The sequence below is a fragment of the Trachymyrmex cornetzi genome, unplaced genomic scaffold (assembly GCF_001594075.2).
Source record: "Trachymyrmex cornetzi isolate Tcor2-1 unplaced genomic scaffold, Tcor1.1 scaffold11, whole genome shotgun sequence".
NCBI classification, from domain to species: domain Eukaryota; kingdom Metazoa; phylum Arthropoda; class Insecta; order Hymenoptera; family Formicidae; genus Trachymyrmex; species Trachymyrmex cornetzi.
The window spans coordinates 1352970-1374674 of NW_017295653.1; the positions used below are offsets into that span (position 1 = coordinate 1352970).

The following is a 21705-nucleotide window of genomic DNA, read 5'->3' on the forward strand; positions in this document are numbered from 1 at the left end:
TCGAATAGGAACCGCTTCCAATGACGTTCTCGATAATTACACATCCGAAGGTTCCGCTTCCTATGCGTCTTCTGTCTCTCTTGTCATTGCTGTCATCTTTTCGATCGTATGATTCCTTTCTGTTGCGATATGTAAGATTTTCGGAATTCGGATTATGTAATACGCATATACGATAATCACACGCACGTATATTGATCGTATACAGCAATGCGAAACAATTACTTTTACATGTTTGAATATTGAGAGGAATTGTTTCTTTGCTCGTTTAATCAATATTTTAAGCTTGGATGAGTAATGATTCAAAATTACAAATACTCAGATTACCGGTTAAAATCTGTACCGTAAAATTATTTAGAAAGACTTGCTAAAATATGTCGAAAGAAAAACGAAAAGTTATTTCACAAAGATGGATCGTTAATTTTCCACTAAAAAATAAATAATTAGAAAAATTAGTAATTAACTAAATAATTGAATGTCAACATGTCTGTAAAAATCATGAATAAAGCAAAAATGTTTTATATATGCAGTTTAAACAAATACGCGATAAAAAAATCTAATTACCGCTTTATTGAAATTATATCGTGAATTATATCGTGAATGATCAACTATTTCGAGAGCACAAGCGTCTAAAAGATTAATGTGGCTGATCTAATGATATAAAAACCACTTTTCAGATGAGTTATTTATCATGGAATCTATTACATCCCGCATATTACTCATTCAGGCTTAAGGGAGAAAAACCCTTGTTGTGCGCGATGATGATGATCTTTCAATTGCCCCGTGTGCGAAATAACGATTTGTGCAAAGTGCTCTTGGATAAATATTTTGTTGCACTTATCATTTTACAACGCGCGAAATCTAGAACTACGGATTGAGGCATACGAAACTTAAGAAAATGCGTTCTCGTTCTTGAAGTAAAGATATAATACAATTAAAGAAAACGTTTAGAAGGAAGCAAAACAAAAGTTCAAAAAATTCGAAATTCTACGACTTAAATATTTATAATTTATGCCAAGTCACTCATTATAAATATTAAATAACTGTTTATTTGGATTACAATAACTATAAATATAGCTAGAAAAAACATTAGAATTATATCTGATATAGCTTGTATCCAATATAAAAGTTTGACGTTTGCAAAACAAGCGACATCATTGCCAGAATTTTATCTTTTCTTTACACTTCATTCTGTTTTATTATTACGTTTCGTTACGTCTCATCCGTGTTCTGTACAAACCATTAGGTCGCGTGTGAGTCATTTGAATCATCCTGATGCGCATCGAGGAACCGAAATAATATTAACATATTTTCGCTCGAGGATAACGGAAGCGAGTACGTGTTGCGACAATCGTGTGAACCAAATTCTTTGTTTCGAGATACGGGTGTTATCTGTCACTGTAACTGCGCGAATGTTCCATACCAACGCGGCTTACTTCATTTCGTTTTGTACAGTGATTTAACTGAATTTTGTAGCCAGACTTAGTATAGCGCTATTAGGTAGAAACTCCATGATTAATCCTGTTCAAGCATAGTGATAATAAACTATTAGACACGGCCAGTTCCGCGCATCGTAAGTTTACGGTGACTAGATAACACCGTCATGATAAAAATTTCAACATATAAAAGCGAGTGCATTATTGCAGTCGATTGTACGAGAATATATTTCATCACATAAATTTATACAACACGATGTCCGGCCGTTCCATCGTTGTATGTGACATTCGTCGTATAAAATTCACGATTATGTAAGAACAATTACATACAAAACGAGTGCAGTTGATTGCTGTAATGCTTACCTTGAATTCTTAAATGGGTGATTTTACTATGGAAAAGATAAGAAGAGAAATAGTTTCTGATAATGTTTTAGGAACTCGTATATATGCCTTGGATGCTATTAATATAAATATATTTAATTTATAAATGATTAATTCTTGAAAAAAACGTTTATTTACTCCTCATAAAAACTTAATCACTCAGACTGTTAGATGTTCTTTGACAAAAATGGAAAAATATTTGTAAGTTTATATAAGTAATAATAGTAATAATTTATTATTTTTTGTTATTAATTATTAATATATCATTAATTTGTTAATAGTCAATTCATCAGTTGTCAAATTAAATATTTGAATTATTGCGCTATAAATTATTTTTTTAAATTACATTGTCGTACTATTTTCTCTTTAAAAAGTTTCAGAAGCCTATTTCTCAATTTCAACATACATATAAAGGCGAGCACATTATTGCAGTCGATTGTACGAGAATAGATTTCGTCAAACAAATTTATACAACACGATGTCCGGCCGTTTCGTTGTATATGACATTTGTCGTATAAAATTTACGATTATGTAAAAACAATTACATACAAATCGTCAGCTAATTCTGTTTTGGGGACAGAGAGGGAAGACAAGAATGCGAACCACACACGCGGACGCACGACAAACGAAGTATATCAAGTGCGGATATTTTATAGTAGGCTTGTGATTAAATCGAGGAATTATTGTCGAACGGTCCGAGATAAAATAAAAAACGATGTATAAAAAAAAAGAGATATTGCTTTCCACACGCAGAATATACTATTGTAATTATGTCGTTAATAAATTGTTTTTTATTTTAATTCTCTAGCAAACGGTTCGTACGTGTTCCCTGCACAGCATTCTATTGCTCACGATTTTTAGCATGAAATTCCATTGGCAAAGATGTAACCTGGAGGCAATTTGCGGAGTATAGTAATTTGTTTTGGTAATTAGCGTAATGATAATTGTAAAATTATAGCAAGTTAAAGAAAATAATTTGATAACTCGGATGATGACATGTGTATCATCTGATAAAATTGGATAAATTATTATTATTTTGTTTTGCATGGTTTAATTAAATTACAACTGCAACATCAAACGATATAAAATTAAAACATTTTGATGCATTAATTAAATGGTACTTTATATATTTTTTTGTTTGTAACATATTACAAATTAAAATTTAATTTTGATTTTTAATGATTTTATAAAATTTTGAAAAGATTTTTATATTTCTACTAAAATGACAAATACATCTAAACATGCTTTTATATTAATATTTCTATAAAACTAGTTATTCCGATAAGATATAAAGAGGAAATAAATGCTTATTTGACGAAAATTGAAACGTTGGAAATGTAATAATCAGCATGTTTTTGATTCGACTTATTATCAAACAACTTGTTGGCAAATTTTGATTCGACTTATTATCACATTACAGTACTTGTGAAATATTATTTTTTTTAGATTTTACATTATTACATACGAAAGAGATATTTTCAAATATATTTGCCCCCCTCTTTTCGAAATGATTAATTTAATAATAATATATTAACTGTACGGATAAAACTTAACAAATATATTATAAGCAACAGTTTATATTACAAAAAGTTAATAATTTTTTAATTGTAGTAGTTTATCTTAAAATGTCAACATCGTATGCGATTAAAAGTTTTTTTAAAATATTCTTATTTATAGTGAAAATATATGTGCAGCAGGCAACCGCTTTTACTGCGATGGTAATTTTACCTCTGTTCGCTACTGACATCTTTAATCCAGTTCTGGCCTCCAGTTCACCACATTTCACCGATATGATGGCGTTAGTAGCTCCGATTTGAATCGCTCAAAAATAATTGTTTATTAATTATTAATTTCTTTTTGTATGATTCTCAGCGACAAAACAATCGAGCTTATTTATTATCATAAGTTTCAATATATATATTTCTTATCAACCTTATTATATAATTCCTTATTATATAATAATTTCTCATTTTTATTTTTAATAATATAATTTATAGTAGTATATGTATATATATTCATTACTACTTTATACTTGAATTTTTAGTAAAAATTAAACAAATTTGGATTATAATTATATTTTTATACATTAGAGGAAAATGTATAAGAAGGAAATCAAAACTATATATACCAAGATGGCGTCTTACTATATTGTTTCTTTGAAGAAATCGTGTTACAAGAAATGATTGAAATTGAAATTATTAGTTAGGCCAATTATTAAGAACTACAAAAAATGATATAAAAATATACATAAATTAAAGCGACATTTGTCGCTTTAATTATGCATGATCGTGGAGGAATATTATTCTCAATGAGAAAATTAGTTCTAAATTATGCGAGTTTTGAATCAGAGAGAGGACATCTTTAGAGACTCTTTCATAAAAAAATAGTGCGATATCTTCTACTTGCATTTAGAATCGCGCCAACAACGAGCTGCAAATTTCATGTTCGAAGCAACAAGAGAGGTGTTGCCTTGAAGAGAAACCCTATGTCTCTCGGGCGGCACAGCGACACGTACAAATCGTACGATTATGCGAGTCGTGACACGGCGCGCGCCGGCGGTTGACTCCTGAGAAAATGCGATTGGATTGATCCCGGTGATGTATCACCGACCATTTCCGCATACGTTCTCTTCCCTCGATAACCACGCGAGTCAGGAGCGAATTCTCTGCGATTGCAGAAAATTTGCATGTATCGCGTCCATGATTGCGCACATGCATATATCTATCTTTCTCTAATAGACTAATGTGCTTACAAATTACATTTGACAAATGAAATTTTGCACGTTGACTTCTCGATTCAATCGTCTACGAAATATTTCTCAAAAAATTATGTCAAAAATTAAAAAGAGTTAATATTAGGACGGGAGAATCAATTTTTTAAATATAATAATTTTTTTTAAAAGAAAGATGTTTGTTAGATAAAGATCTTAAAGTTTTTGTTATTTATTTCAAACGATTTATTGATTTTTTATAACGTCTACTTTTACGTTTGAAACATTTAAATTATATTAATGTAGATTTATATAGTATAAAGCAGGTCCCTCGAAAGTTCCATAATGCAATTACAACTACATTAATAATTTATCTAACGCGAAGAGCGCATTCCCATATATTATCGTGAGCCGAGGCTCGTCCAGCGTAGCCGCATCCAGCGCTTAAATGCGATTGTATAATTATCGGTTTCTCGCGCAGCAACGAAGGAAGTCTTCATACCGAGCAGATAAAATTGTTAATCCGACAGGACGCGTTTAGCGCCAGATGCGGCGCTATAAGCTCTATTAGATAGCGAGAAGACGAGCGGGGCTCTTATCGGACAGCTGCAATCGGTGGCGAATGAACATGACAGTTCCGGAACGGAGCCGTCAATAATCTGAATAATCAGTCAAATCCGCGATTCGAAGCGGCGGAAACTTTGAACTTCCTAGAAGAAGCGCCCGGAATGAGTCTCCGCGTTCCCGTTTCCTTCGGCAAAGAATCGGATATCTTCGGCAAATCGTATGCAAACTCGATTACGTCGATCTCCCTCTCCCATGAAAATCGCGAGGTTCGACGGGATACGCCCGACGGCAGCGAGAGCTCCGCGAGAAATAATTAGTTTTGCAACTATGACGCACGCTCGCGTTCGTATATGCGAGCGCGCACGCACGCACGCATGCATGCACGCACTCATGCACGCATCCGCGGGACGCATGGCAGGAGAGTGGTTATCACGGGGCTGTGATTGGTATTGCCCTATGACCTCCGTCGAGGCACGGCTCCGCCTCTCACTTACGCACCGACACGCACGCATTAAAAGCGGGCCTCCTTTGCGTACGTAAGCGAGCGAACGAGCCGCTCGCATTGCTCGTCGCTTCGTTCCGACATCATGATGGCGTCCGCGCTTTCCGAGCAAAGATACTAATTGAGAATCCTCGGAGGGGGAGAGAACGAATCGACTTTTTCGCCACTTTGTAGCATCGTGCTACATGTTGCGGTCGCGTCTGAAATGTGATAAAGAAACTCTTGTCTCTATAGCACACTAAAAAGAAATTAATCTGATATTTATTTTAAGATAACCGGATTATCGGAACCAGTTTTTCGAACCTACGCAAGATACATAAACAATAGCCGTTAATTAAAGTTTTTCAAATAATTTTAAATGTTTGTCAATCCTGTATCTTATTCTTTTTAACTGAAACATAAAGTGAACTTACAGCGATTCGCTGTTATCGTTATTATTAATGACATTCTTGGATAATTGAAGACAGTCGATATGTTTTATAATGCAGCTGTCGTGGTGGGAATTATTAGAACGAGAATTATTAGCGTTCCAGCACTTATTGGTGTTGGTTCTCTTCCATCGACCTCGTTAATTAAGCCCAGGCTAAAAGTCTCGGTGGACTCTAAACGAGCTATGACAATCGCTCGATTTGGCATTCCGATTCTCCCATGATTCACCGTACGCTTATAGCCACCGTGGGCTTAATTGAGAGCTCGGCAGATGAAAATTATGCTCTTTGTATATTAGTTCGTTACTCGGATCCCAGCCTATATGCGTCCAGTAATTCTAACGTTTAATGATACATAAAAGCAAATGTATCATCGAATATTTAGATTCCAGAATGCCATTTAAACACTCAGAGTTGTATAAAGATTGAAGAGTCCGCAGACTAAGAAATACAAATTTTAATAAGAACATGAGAATGTAGGTTTTTAATAATATTGCAATTCTAGCAGTATAAAAATGTTCTAAAAGATTAAAATACTTCAAAATTCTAAAGAAAATAGGAATTTAACGATTATAAATTGCAAATATATCAAAAAATTTGAAAATTTGAAATCCTTAAGCAAAAACTTCCACACAGAAAAATATCATTCTAAGAAAGTACACAAAGAAAAATATCATGCTAAGAAAGGTGATTACTCAATTTATTTTTTTTCTTTTAAATAACGCTTATCTTTAACAAAAAATATTTTCTCGATAATAATTTTTCTAATAATAATAATCTTAAAGTCTATTTATTATAAATTTTAGAAAAACTAATTACGTACTCAAAACAAATACAATATTTATATATATATATTTTTAAGATTATTATAAAATTAATCGAAGGAGCGATTTTCTATAATAAATAAATTAAATTTGCTTTAATTTAATATATATAATTTTAATTGGATATTACTGAAGTTCAAAATATGTTTTTTCTATTATATATTATCTATTATAAATTTGATCAATTTATGATAGATTTGCTGATAAACATAAATTTTTGAAATACAAGTAAAAATAAGTAATTGTCATTTATGTACAGTACGTATTTTTTTGTGTGTATAAATAATAAAGATCCTAAACAAACGTCAGCATCAACATATCTATAAAAATGTTTAATAATGTTGAAATTTTAATTCTGGCAAAATTTTCATCACTTTAAGATGATAATACACTTATTATTACATTAATGTAAAAAAATGTTTTGCAGGAAGTCCACGCAGAGTTTCGTGAAAAACGACTTTCGCGAACGCGCAGAAATTTGGATACAACTCATTCGTAGTTAAAGGGTTAATCGAGGTCAGCGCGATCGATTCCTACTCATGTAATTTATTTCTCAGGAGTTACGCAACGGCATCCTTCGGCATCTTTGCCGCCGATGCTTTTCGCTCGATCGATGAACGATCGATGGAGAATCGAAAACACATGCTACGCCCTCCATCATACGTCCTTAGAGGAAATTATCGTTCCTCTGTGCAACATTGCGGATATTAACTTATCGCATCGGCTATAATTTGCGATCGTTCCGTTACCGTGATGATTATTTCACGATCTCCTGCGAGAAGCTTTAAATTTGCGTTGTTAGTTTGTTACGATCTCTCGCGGCAGTGCGATCGTTCGATTTACACTATTTTAAATTCTATCGCTATTTCCGCTGTTGCCTGCGGTTTTCATTTAATCATATTACAAAATCAGTCATGATATATTCTATCTAGGGCAATAACATCCGGCTTTTGAATAGGTCTGGATTGAATGGACATTGAATCGAACAGTAAACATCTATCTATATTTACGAATTAATTTGAGATACATTTAACATTTAAAAATCAAATAAAATTTATATAAATGCAAAATATATTTAAAATGTATATACAATATATAAACTGAATATACATCGAAAAAATTTACTAAATTTTTTAATAAATATTTGTATTTATTAAATATTTTTGAAAGTACTAACTAATATTTACTAAAATGTAAATTTATATTTTGTATACAAGAACTATTAATTTGATTTAACTAATTTTTTTTATTGAGTAAATATTTATTTACTGTAAGTAAATGTTTATTATTGTTAGTTAGTATTGAAAAAAATATGATAAAGATTTAACACATTTTTTTCTGTGTAATTTTTTGGCTCAATTGTTTTATATCATAATTAAAATTAAAATAATGTAATTCTAAGTAAATTTTTTATATATAATAATTAAAATTTTAAATTGTTATATGGATAAAAAATGCTTAATCCTATTAATTATATGCAATGGGTTTTGAGAATCGAAAATTGGTTAACGTTTTATATTACAATAATAAATTTTATAAAATTTTAAATTTTAAATAGTATTTATTGCAGTTATAAAATAATTTATTGCGCACAAAATAATATAAAGAAATAGCAGCATGTAATTTCAGTGATTTTGATCTTTATGCCATTGTTACGGAAACTATGCGACTTACAATTCACTAAAATTAATATCTATTTGATATCGAAATAATCAAAGACCATATGTGTCTTTTAAACATACGATTTTAAATAAATCAATGAATGATCGAACAAAGAACGATTCGATGAACATGTGTGAGCTCGAGGAGAACCGGCGCGTGGGTGGCAAAACGGCAATTGAAACATAACAAACGCACATTACTCCATCAAGAAACGGAAGGCAGCGGTCGCGGTTCCCCGGTAGACTTCCTCTGGAATTCTTTGATCCCTGTGCGCGAGTGCATACCGCCGTCGGATATCGTCGTTAAGCCTTTACCATAATATCAATCGCAAACAGGATTAATTCTCATTGCAATACGAGTATTTTTTAACAGAATTTTTTCGATAGATTTCCTATGCATATTAACTAGATTTATTGTAAAATATGTAAATAATCTATTTACATAATTTTATAAAATAAGTTTTAAAAACGCCATAAATAAATACCATAAATTGTTATGACTATAGAAATTATTGGTAAAAATAAATACACAATTCCTATTTTAGCTTAGTTTGCGGAAAAACATCTGTTTCACACTTACAATAAATATGATGAAATTGGACTCGTGTTCTTTAATACACAAATATCCATTTTAATTTATTTTTTGTTATATAAGTATATATGCTGATATATAAATAGTAAAAATTACATATAAAAGGGGAAATATAAAAAATTTTTTTATTATATACTTCAGATTTTTCTTACATTTTTTATTATACAATAATTTTAAGTTTGTTTCCTTAATTTTATCAAACTTAGATTATATATTAAATGAGTCTCTTCCATTTTTTTTATGAGAATGTCAAGACATCAACGGATTTTCCTGCCGCGACAGTATCCCCAATTAAAAAAGATGCATTGCTGTTTTCAGTATTTGTTATCTCAAGCGATTAGACGAGATACGTAAAAACGGCTGTTTACTTCGCATTACAGTGATGCAATATTGGGTCACGCTATGCCACACCAACAATACTCCGTTACAGTGAACGAGCGTATCACACTTTACAGCCGCATATCTTAATACGTAAATTCGTAGAATCGATTTAGATCCATAGATCTTCATTTTCGCAATACGCGGAAATCATACATCGCTAGATCGATAAAGTCGCAGATTGCCGCTGAGAGAGATACATAAATCCATTAATTCCCGTATGTCCCGTAGAGTCGTGTTCTCATTACTTTAGATGTGAAATTAGATCAACTTTTTTCCTTTTTTAAATACAGTAGAATCTCTCTCTCTCTCTCTGTTTTGTTCAAATTAAGACATAAACAATCAAACCAGTGAAATGGTAAGTTATTATCGCTTTTTTAACATTGAGCTACATACACCAGTTTTTGCAATTAGACTTACTAGAGACCTATCTATAAAATTGATAAGTTGCTTATAACAAATTTATGGATCTTTATTAAATCAAACAAATTTTTCTACGCATTTAATTGTGCAATGTTACGTTATATTCTAAATTCTAAGCTATCTAAACTTTTTAAATGCCATTGGTGTTTCAAAATAAAAGAACATATCCTTATTTTTAGGAAGCAAACAATTATGTAACACTCTGCTTAAAAAATAAAAGAAGTTTTATTATTTGGATAATAGAATCTTTGAATAAAGCATTAAGAGTCTGAGTGATAAAATGGTCCGATATAGATAATATGGAATAATATAGATTCAAATAATGAAGATATCTCTCTATCTATCTATCTATCTATCTCTCTCTGCTATATTTATTTTAACTTTTCTACCATATCTGTTTCTTTTTAATTATATCTTTCTATATTATGTCTGACAAAATTTTTTTCTCCTAAGACATAAGTTTTGTGTACGTATTCGCCTGTCTTATTTATAAAATTTATTTAAATTTATTGATCAAAAAAAATCTTTTCATTCTATTGGAATTTTCGTTGAACAGCACACGCATTCCATATAATCCTCATAAAGTATTCGTGTTGCAACAACACATCGAACTTATCACGCATTCCTCAATCCCAGTTCGGCTCCAATTCTGAATCTCTCGTTGGCAAGCGAGTACCGAGGTCGCGGAAAAATCATACGAGAAAAACGCGAGGAAAGCGCGATCTCGTCGTGCGAGAGTTTTCGCTTCATCGCGAGAGATGTGTGATAGGGCGCAGCGGCCGGCGCGGTTTCATTCATGGGGAAAATTCATTGACTCGCGGCCTCGATTGTCCCATCGGATGCACCGGCCGGCGGGTGCTACCACGAGTTCCAGGAAATCCATTATCTCTCGGGCAAGAGAGCCTCCGCTCTCTTGCTCTTTCGGTGGCACGGCGAGAGAAATGGCCGAGCGAGACGTGCACCGGGGGCGCCGCCGTTAAAATTATATCGTCGAGGAGAAGCTCTCCGCTGCGCCGCTGAGATATAATAAGGTCAGACGCCGGGGTTATCGCCAGGGTTGACCGTATCTCTCTTTCTCTTTCTCCCTCTTCTGCTCTCCTCGCGAGGGAAACGATAAAATGGAATATATAGCGAACGCGGCCGTCGCTTGGATCCGCTGGAACCGTACCAAATCTCCGCAGCATCCTCTTGCGCGCGCCTCTTCCTTCCACCCTTTCAGAGTTTTCGCCATCCCCGAATGTTGAACGGCGTCCATCTTGGGCTAGTTTCCTGTTTTTTAAAACGTTTGATTCCCATTCGTCTCCTTTTCTGAACGTAAACTTATAATTTTAATCTTTTATCAATATCTCGAATCTTCAAAATCTTGATATTACATTCTCTAACGAAAGGAATAACGACAATTAAATTTATTCGAATAAATAATTAATTTTAGTCAAATAAATAATTTTTTTCTTAGTATAGTTTTATAATTTTCTAGCTTCTTAAATAATAAATTTTAAAGCAAGAGAAATTTTTGATAATCATTATTAATTATTCACGTTGAACATAAATGTACTCTTACAATTAGTAGTGTTATTAAATTTCATTTTTCTGTATAGTGTAACATTTTTCTAAGAGTCTTTCTGTCTTTTAATTTACTAGAACACATTAAAAAAATTATAATAAATTTCCATTGAAAGCTTTTAATTAATTATAATATATTTATAATAGTAAGTTAAATTTTTTAGCTACAATAAAATATAAAAAAATTTGGAAAAGAATCAAAAAGATTTATTACTTGAACTGTTTCAAATTATAGATATCGCTCGATTCTTTTACTTGAAATGTAAGTTTTTTCTAATATCGATATATTTGTTATTTCGAAAGTGATCATTCATGGAAAGCGGATCGTTTCACAACAGTACATGCATATCGAGTAGGATATATTTTTTCTCGATTGAAGATAAAGAACATTATTTCGAAGTTAACTGCGCGCAGGGCGGGACATTATCTCGTTGCGTTTACGCTTTGATAACGAGTGATGGGAGCGGATTCTGAATGAAGTGTTCTGTTCGACGTGGCACACAAATCATCGGCTCTATGAGAGTAGCGGATATTAAAAATCCGCGTGCGTCAGAATGGATTCTCCGCATTTCCGCGATCAGTCGCCGTTCCTTTTAACCGTACGATTAACGTGATCGGGTCTCGCAATGTTTTCTTGTTTAATGAAGCAAAACAAGACTTATCTAAAATACTTTTCCTTTCGGACGTTATCAAGATAGCAGAGAAATATTGCGCTTATTTATTATCGATAACATAAATTGTAATATATTAATTGTAGTATTATAAAAGAGAAAATAATATTGTAACGTAGAATAATTTTTTATCATAATATAATCTATGTATTTTCGTCAACTGTCAGCAACCAAAGATTTTAATATTAAACATTGTAATTATGATATGAATATTTTGACAAAAAAATATTGGAAAAATATATTACTAATAATATTGCAATATAAAGTCATTTTTTTTATATATTGTATATAAAGAAAAGGATTTCTCGAATCTGCGTTGCATTGTATGGAATTTATTTAGTACACGAATATATACATATATTTTTAAAAGCTCATCGTCTTTGCTTATAAATACGTGAAGTATGTTCTGTCCTTTCTTATAATTGTAAATTTTATTGTCGTAAGTGCGAGAATTTCATCATTAAGAATTAAATCTAATACGCGTGTCTCCGACATATCATCATAATAACTTGATGGTGTCTTCAGAAATTCCGTGCAGAAAGAATACGCGTGTCCCGCAATAATTCACTCGCAAACGTCGTGGCGTCGTTGATACGTCTTGCATCTAGAGAGCGGAACAATTACTTTCGATCCAAGATACTCCCTGCATGGAAAGTACCACGTGTCTGTCAAGAGCGCTTTGTTTACGGGTCCGAGAGAAGCGTGCCTTTTGGATACACGCCAAACCAGCAACGCGTTCTTAAACGTCCGCTCTTATCGCTCTCTTTTAGCTTTTTTTATACTTTCAACTTCGGGAGCCCAAAGGAGAAACATAACGAATACTGATTATTCAGAAATAAATGTATTATTTGGACAGTATTTACAAAAGTTATCGTACATTTAGGAATATTATTGTATGTACAAAACTAAATTAATTACAGATCTTTTACTGTGTGTGTGTGTGTGTGTGTGACAGTTGACAAATTTGTCTTAATTATTTCATAAAAATCTAATAATGTTACAATTAAGTAATTTACATTAATTATTGCGACAAATATTATTACATGTCTCAGTGGTCGAACTGGGTCGCTCACATGGAATATGGGAGACTCGAAAAGAAGATTAATTACAGGTTTTAAAATGCTTATTAACATCAAATTATTAATGTCTTTTTAAGATGCCCAACATCAATATTATTAAATTGCTTGTTAATTTAATTTGTAATATCATTATTCTGTTAGGTTTCAAGACTAAAAATTAAATTTGCAGGATTGGATATAAAATTCACACTGAATTATTTTAGCATTAAAGATCCAGCTTTATGGCTTTCATTTCTTAGTTGTTACATATTCGCATTACGATCTTAAAAAATACTTTATTTAATATTTTCAATAATTTACGCCTTATCTCAATTATTTCTACTATTATTTTTAGTTTGATATTTTATTACGAGACAAGATAATTTTTTGACACAAGAAAATTTTTCTTATTCTCTTTCAAAGAAAAAAATGAAACTCTAGGTCTTACTTTACATGTTTATCTTAAAATCATCATTTTCAACGCGCTTTCCTGATTACGTCCGATTTTGTCCGCTTCCAGTAACCTAGATTTATCGAAATTCTAGCATACAGCATGACATATCGCTGCATACAGCATGACATATCGCTGCAAAATTACTGGTACTTCTTTTTAAGACCAAGTCGAACTGTTTTTACCTTTCGTGCATGCACTCGAGCCCGAGCTGTCTCTGCTCTGTGATTTATTTTGGATTTATACGCTTGCGTAGATTATGGAGAGGCCTCTCCACGTGGATACAACGTTTTAGAATCGACAAGACTGTTCACGGTAGCTCGGTAGCTTGATCTGCCTTGATTTGCCGTCGATCCTCAATGCGCGTGAACGTCGTAAATATACAATGTAGTACTTGCTGTCGTTCGTTATCCGTCCCCACGTGTCTCGAATGTGAGAAAGACACGTTTCCACATCGGCAATTTCTGATTGCAGTACATCTGAACTATCATTTGATTTGTTTTTGGAAATGGAATTCTAATTGCTAATATTAAATATTTTATGTATTAATTTAATATTATTGTAAAATATTATATTTTATTATCTATCATCGCATAAAAATTTTTACTAAAGCATTCTTCTGCATTCCGAAAATTCTACAGTTTGCGGCCATATTTCGTTTACTAAGTGCAATTTATTCTATTTGTCTTCCAAAAATCCTGTACAAAGTTACTCTTGACCGAAAATTTCACAGTGAAATGTAGACTCTGTCATGCGCTTCGGAATGCGATGCTGCGAACGTTCGAAAAGTCGTGTGAGAATTCAGTCCCGAAATAGGAACTGTTCTTGTCCGCTTTCATTGGCGTCTATCACGCGAGGGCGAGAAGGCGAGAGTTCCGCGAGCGGAAAAGGAAACCTTGCTGTGCGGCTCGGATACGCCCTCAGCTTCTTTTTCGAATACCTCGCGGTATGCCATCCCGTATCCTCTCATTCCCTTGCCTCGCTCGTTCCTGAAAGAGGAACGCGCGCAAACTACATACATTGACGCACTCACCCGGAATGCATTCCTGCACGAGCGTATTTCAATATAAACAATTGGCGAGCGAATTTTCCTCGGGCCTTCGCGCGAGTGATTTCTGGCCGACGTGACGGCGATGCTTCTGTCTGCGATCGCGACCCTGCGGCCTCTCGACGGTAAGACACTCCGTTTCTCTCACTTTTTTCTCTTCTCCGTTCCCTTTTTCTCCGCTGCTCCTTTGCCATCTGCGTGTCGCGATTCTCCTTTCATTTCTTCTCCTTTCTTTCCTTCGGAATTTTGTTTAAATTTCTACCTTGCACCGTGTAAAAGAGAAACAAATTTGCATTATATTAAAAATGATTTTGGAAATATTCAGCTATCTAAAGATTAATTGAACAAATATAAAATAATCAGCAATGCTTGAGATAAATCTGAAACTCAAAATATAAAAAATTTGTCTGAACACAAAGAAATTAGCTGAATAAATCTATATTTTACTGCAAAATAATGGCATTTAAAATTTTTACTAATTTTATTTCATCAGTAAAAAAAGAAATGTTATATTTTGTAATAATTAATTAAAATATCCTATTATTTATTATCCGTGATGATTTGTTATATTTATATTTATATGCATTCTGATCACATTTAATACTTACGTTTCATTTAATCAATAAATTCTTCATGGAATAATTTCACGTAAATCTTTCGAAATAAATAAATATTATAATTATAATTTTTAAACTTATCGCAAACTTACAAAAAAGAGATCATTTTACGCAAGCCTTAACATAAATTATACAAGAAAAAAATTATAAAAGAAAAGAGTTATATATTTCAAAGTGAAATAATTCAAACAAACTGTATATAAAGAGATAATCGTTAAAATAAGCCGAAGAATTGAATTTACTAAGAAGTGTAATAATGTGTTAACATAAAGATTAATTATGCTTTACGTATTAATTAATATCAATTAATGTGCGTGATCTGGTTTTAGCATGCGTGGAGAAAACCAGACTCGAGATTTACGATTTTCTCATAAAAAAAAACTGCGCAAAGGGTTAGAATAATCAGTACACCGGTTATACTTTGTAACGTGATATTTTCTTATTATAACATCTGCAAAAAAGACCAGTCGCGTTACATCTACAACTCCGTACATATCGCCGTTATGCGTCTCGAAACTGGTTACATCATCATCAATAATGCTTTTATTATTCATCGTAGCGATGTTCTACGCGACGCTACGATACAATATATATATATCCATTTTATATATATATATATTTATTTATATATATATTTATATTCTTCTTTGCAATTCATTTATATATATATTCATATATTTTCATATTTATATATTTATATGCATTCACATATATATTTATATTCTTTATTTATATTTATATATATTAATTATTTACACATTTTTTATACAAAAGTTTTCACGACTTTATACATAACTATGTATAAGAACGTCACTCTCTCGCGCCCTGACGTACCTACACACGCGTTCGTTTATCGGTATAATACATTTTTGAATTTCGTGAGCAACCGTATCGTCATGCGAGCACCTCGAGAGGGATCCAGGTGAGATGAGAATACCATGAGAATATATCGACAGGAACTCGTTTTACCTTCGTGTTTCAGTTCTTGGATGGAATAGTGAAGATCATTTAAAAAATCGAAGTCCTTTTACTAATTTTATAAATAAATATTAAAATTAAATAAAATATATTAAACTCTTCTCCATACAGAAATATAAATTACAATATAATATAAAATACAATACAAATAATAAAGTATAAATTAAAAGAAGAATTTCGTCAATTTTTTTACAATTTTAATAATTACTTTGGAGTCAACAACATGAAATTTTCATCTTTAGATAGAGAAATATAAGCTACTTTTGAACAAAATAGTTATATTGTTAGGTACTTCTATATATTCTTTTTATGTTTCTGAAATATGAAAGAAATCATTTATGATATTATTCCATCCAACAACTGACTTATTTAATCGTCATCGATTCCTTCTGTACTCTGATAATCACTATCACTTTCTGAAACTGCTCAATGAACGATGATGAAAAAGGTGAACATAGAGTGTACAGAAATTATAGTATCACTCCTAAGCATTTAAGTACTCAACGTATGGTAGTGATCGTCCATAAGCATTTCCAAAAATCGATGCTCCCTTACTTCGTATATAATAAGCCCCTTATTTTTAGAATAACATATAGTTTATAAATGTAATTTAATCAAAATTTTTTCAAATTTTCTTAATCAAAGAAAAGGACAGAACTATTTAATTACGTATAACCAACGAAGTCTGAAATTTGAGAAAAGAGACAACATACTCGCGACATGTATTTATTTTACGAAATTTGGAACTCAAATCTGCAAGTAATTCAGTATCATCAATTGGATCCCGTTCGAGGAAATTTAATCGCAGAATTTCCTTTAAGGAACGACCGCTGCTTAAACATATTAGAAATATCCCATATACCCCTAAAAAAGTGCTCCACTAAGTAACTAGCTCGACATTGCCACATTTACTATAACGTAGTATTCAAATATCTCCTCTTAATATCATTAAACAACCCTATACAACGCGCCGAATCCGTTGTGCTATTGTTGTGTATACAATATATTGTACAATTATTTATAAGATAGAAAAAGCACCGTTTCGAAAAATCGGGTTTCAATTTTGACATACGTATTATCACATTATTTTGCGCGCGCGCGATCTCGTTCTTTCTTTCTCTCTCATACATTTTTGTGCTCACTTCCTTTTTCGCCCTTAATTTTTCCATATACATAAAATACACACACACACACACACACACACACACACACACACACACCCGCATACACATTGAAATAAACACATACTCGCACATACATTTCGCAACGCAGTCCTCGTTTCACGCATATTTAGTTCACAATTATTCTATCTTTATCCATCGGAGACGCAGCGGCGAGCAATATCGAATATTCTTCATATTTCAATCAAAAATATAATTCGATATATCTCGTATTTTAATATTGACCCGTTACATCCCAAATTGAGATGTTCCTCAAGTGAAACATCCGAAATCCTTTCTTTGTTTTCTACTTATTGTTAATTTTGTTGATAGAATAAGATTCATAAGATATCTTTGAAGAACAAAAAAATGTTTGACCTTATATTAATTTTGCTTTAAAAGATTAAAAAAATCCGCAGACTATAATGGATTTATCCATTAAAATATAAAGAGACTCTGTTAGAAATTATATTAATATAAAAATAACTAATAAAATATATAATTTAATTAATAAAATAAATAATAAAGAATCCAATAAAATCAGTGCATTTGTAATTTTTTATAATTTATATTAAGATTTTATCCCAGTTGTTATTCGTAAACATCGTTACATTTTCATTGTATACTTCCAATATACATTTGCATTTAATAGTGTATTATTATACGTCCCGGGATGTAACGAATCGTAAATTGTTGCTTTTTTATATAATTAAACAATCATCAAGATTATCCCGTCGAGATTTCTAGTCATACTGACAATCAGATATTCAATAACATAAAATGTCATTCAATAACATAAAGTGTCATTGCGAGAAATAACAAAAAAATTTGGCGCATTTTGCTCACAATCGAATGTTTACAAATTTGCTTTATTTAAGCTTCTCACAAGAGAATCTCACAAACTAAGAAATTCTAATTTCGAAAATCTTTGTATATTTAGAATAAATATTTAATTTGCAAATTTTTAATTAATGCCGGTTTATGATAAAATCTTTACGTAGAGCTAGTTTTTCTTTTTCCTTTTTTTTTTTATAATCCTCAAAATTATTTAAGATATAAAATATGATTCATAAGTTTTATAATATAAAAGCATTTCTATTTAACTGCACAATAATGTTAAAATACATACATCGATGACAATACCAGCAAAGAATGAAGAAGAAAATGTAGAGAGGCTGAAGCAAGTGTTGAAAAGAGCAGAAGAATATGGCTTAGAAATCAACAAAAAGAAATGCAGACTGCTGGAACGACGTATCGAATTCCTAGGACATGTCATTGAAGATGGAAAACTGTATCCGTCACCGGAGAAGACAAAAACTGTCTTGAAGTTCCCGGAGCCGAAGACCGTTAAGCAGATACAGAGTTTCCTTGGTTTAACCGGCTACTTCCGGAAATTCATCCCACACTAGTCCAGGATTGCTAAGCCGTTAATAGATCTGTTAAAGAAGAAACAACTTTTCCGGTTTAAGACGAAGGAGATCGAGGCATTTAAAAAATTGAAACAATGTTTAACTGAAGAGCTAGTTCTAAGGGGCGATATACCGCTGCACACCAATCATTTAGATCACTTAGGACCGCTAGAGACAATTCATAAAAACTACAAGCACATTTTGGCGGTTATAGATGCTTTTATAAAGTTCGTATGGTTATATCTTAAAACAGTAACATCTAAGGAAGCTATTGAGAAGCTGGAGCTACAGAAGAGCGTTTTCGGTAACCCAACTCGAATTTTGTCTGACAGAGACACTGCCTTCACTTCTGTTGAATTTGAGGACTACTGCTACCAGGAAGACATTGAACACATCAAAGTTACGGTGGACTTACTCAGATCCAACGGACAAATTGAACGAATTAATAAGACGATCATCTCAGTACTTGCAAAGATGTCACTAGATGAACCCACTAAATGATACAGACATGTTGCAAGACTACAACAAGTCTTGAATTCCACATATCAACGCAGCATTGATACCACTCCTTTTGAGCTGATGATAGGAACTAGGATGAAATCCAAGGAAGATCTCGCTATGAAGGAAGCGATTGAACAGGAGTTAACTCACTACTATGATATCACCAGGAGACAATTAAGGGACGATGCTAAGAGGCAAATCGAAAAGGTTCAGGATGAGAACAAGAAATATTATAACCTACGACATAGAGATCCTCATAAGTATCATCTTGATGACCTCATAGCCATCAAGCGTAGACGAGGCCTGGATTAAAATAAAAATCCAAGTATCTGAGACCTTATCGTATCACCAAGGTAAAGCCTAATGATACTTATAACGTCATAAAAGTAGGAAATTGCGAGGGACTACTAAAAACCTCTACCTGTGTTGAGTACTTAAAACGATGGGCCACGTTGGATCTTGGCGAAGAGACATCATCCGGGGCGGATGACCATTCAGGATGGCTGAACTGTGGGAAACATGTAGATGGTGACAGTGTTTGCGGTACCGGATGGCGCTGGCGCGCGTAGTAGTACAGAAGACAGAGAGTAGAATAAGTCGAGAGAGAAGGTCTAACTGTAACGTTTTAGTCTCATTAAACATCTATTCATTTTTCTAAAGAACGCTCTTTTTCTGCATCGCACAAATCCCTACACTATCGTATTATATTATTATAAAATAAACATATTTTGACTTTAAGTATAATTTTTTACATAAATTTGTAATTTTTATAGGTGAATAAATTACAAGTAGCGAATCTTTTTATTTTTTATATCTCAAATAATTTTCGGAGATATATTGCTTTGTGTAGAAAAGATAATTTTATCCCTGTTTTTTAACACAGGAAAATTTCCAAATTCATCTAACTTTTATCTACATAATATATTCACAATTTTAATCTGAATTTCCGGGTTCGCGAGGTTCCCTTGTCAGTGCGACAAGATAACGCGACTTACCTTACGCAGCGTGATTTCTCTGGACATCTCGTCCCGGAATCATCATCTCGAGTCAGCTGTGTCCCGAGTATTCCTATCAATCGATCAGTCGACCGATCCCGTGATTGCCGCGGAATTAATCGTGACGCGATGATGTGACGCGCAATGGCACTGGCATACAAAGAAGACGTTGCATCGCACTCTCAAGTGGTCTCGTCACGTACGCTCTTAAGTAACCCAAGGTAAAAATATCGTATTTACAAGATACATAATATTGGCTGTATATATGATATCGCGCGGTATTGTCATCCAAGTTGAACGTCACATGTGGGGTTTCGCCGTCGCTCGCTGCTTTTCTTCCTCGAGGCTTTTCTCGAAGACAATCGTCGTCGCGTCAGATGAAACATCGAAATCGCCGCTGTAATTCTAATACGACGGTACAGGTAAACGCGCTAAACGTTATTCGCAAAAACGCTGCTGTTAAAAATACTACCGCACGAACGCGAAGGAGATTAATTTATCTCGCGCGAGCTCATAAGTTTCCTTCGTGATTTCACGCCGTAAAACGCAATGCGCTTTGCACTTTACATTCTACTTACAACAAACAATTTCTTTTTATATTAGTCGACCCGCACTAAATTACCAGGTGTTCCGATGATGCCCGATTCTCTTAGCTTCTATCTAAGTACTATACATAAAAATTTGTACAATATTTATTTTTAAATAGACAAACTTTTCGATAACGTGTACCGTAGTCTTTACAAAGATAATTCACTTTAAAAAATAAAATAGAATATAAAGCGGATTTGAGAGACGAGACGTTCGAGTGACTTCAAAAAAGTATACTAAACGACTTAATGTAGTAACAAAGGTGATCAAATTGTAATACATATAGCTAAGAAAATCGCAAACGGACGAGAAATGGAAAAGAAAGAACACAATGCAAATTATTTAAATTTGTTCAAAATTTTTTTCAAATATGTCCTACCGTTCAAAAATATTTATCACCGTCTTTCTTAATTAAATGAAAAATTTTAATTTTTATCTTCATTAATTTTTTATATTAGATTTAATAATAATTTCTTTTAGATGTAATAATAATTATTTAATGATTTTACATTTTATATATCTACTAAATTCTCTTTATAAAGAGAATATAGTAGAATTTATTAATTATAGAATGGAATTTAGGCATATAAAAAAGATACATATAAAAATCAAGGATACATAGAAAAATACTTCTGAACGATAGTGCAACAATAAGGATATTTTACATAAAAAAGGAGTCTTTCAACAATTTATTAATAACGATTTTTCTTAAATATAAAGCTCAGATATATTATCATACTTCGATTTTTTATGTAAAGTATTAATTA

At 32.5% G+C, this 21705-nt stretch overlaps 1 protein-coding gene across 1 annotated transcript; it reads left to right on the forward strand.

Moving 5' to 3' along the window:
• Nucleotides 1–18578: 18578 nt before the first annotated feature.
• Nucleotides 18579–19355, forward strand: LOC108762066 (uncharacterized). The gene is made up of 2 exons (XM_018508870.1): nt 18579–18791; nt 18915–19355. The coding sequence occupies exons 1-2, from the start codon at nt 18579–18581 to the stop codon at nt 19353–19355; spliced, it is 654 nt and encodes a 217-aa protein (XP_018364372.1).
• The last annotated feature ends 2350 nt before the right edge of the window (nt 19356–21705 follow it).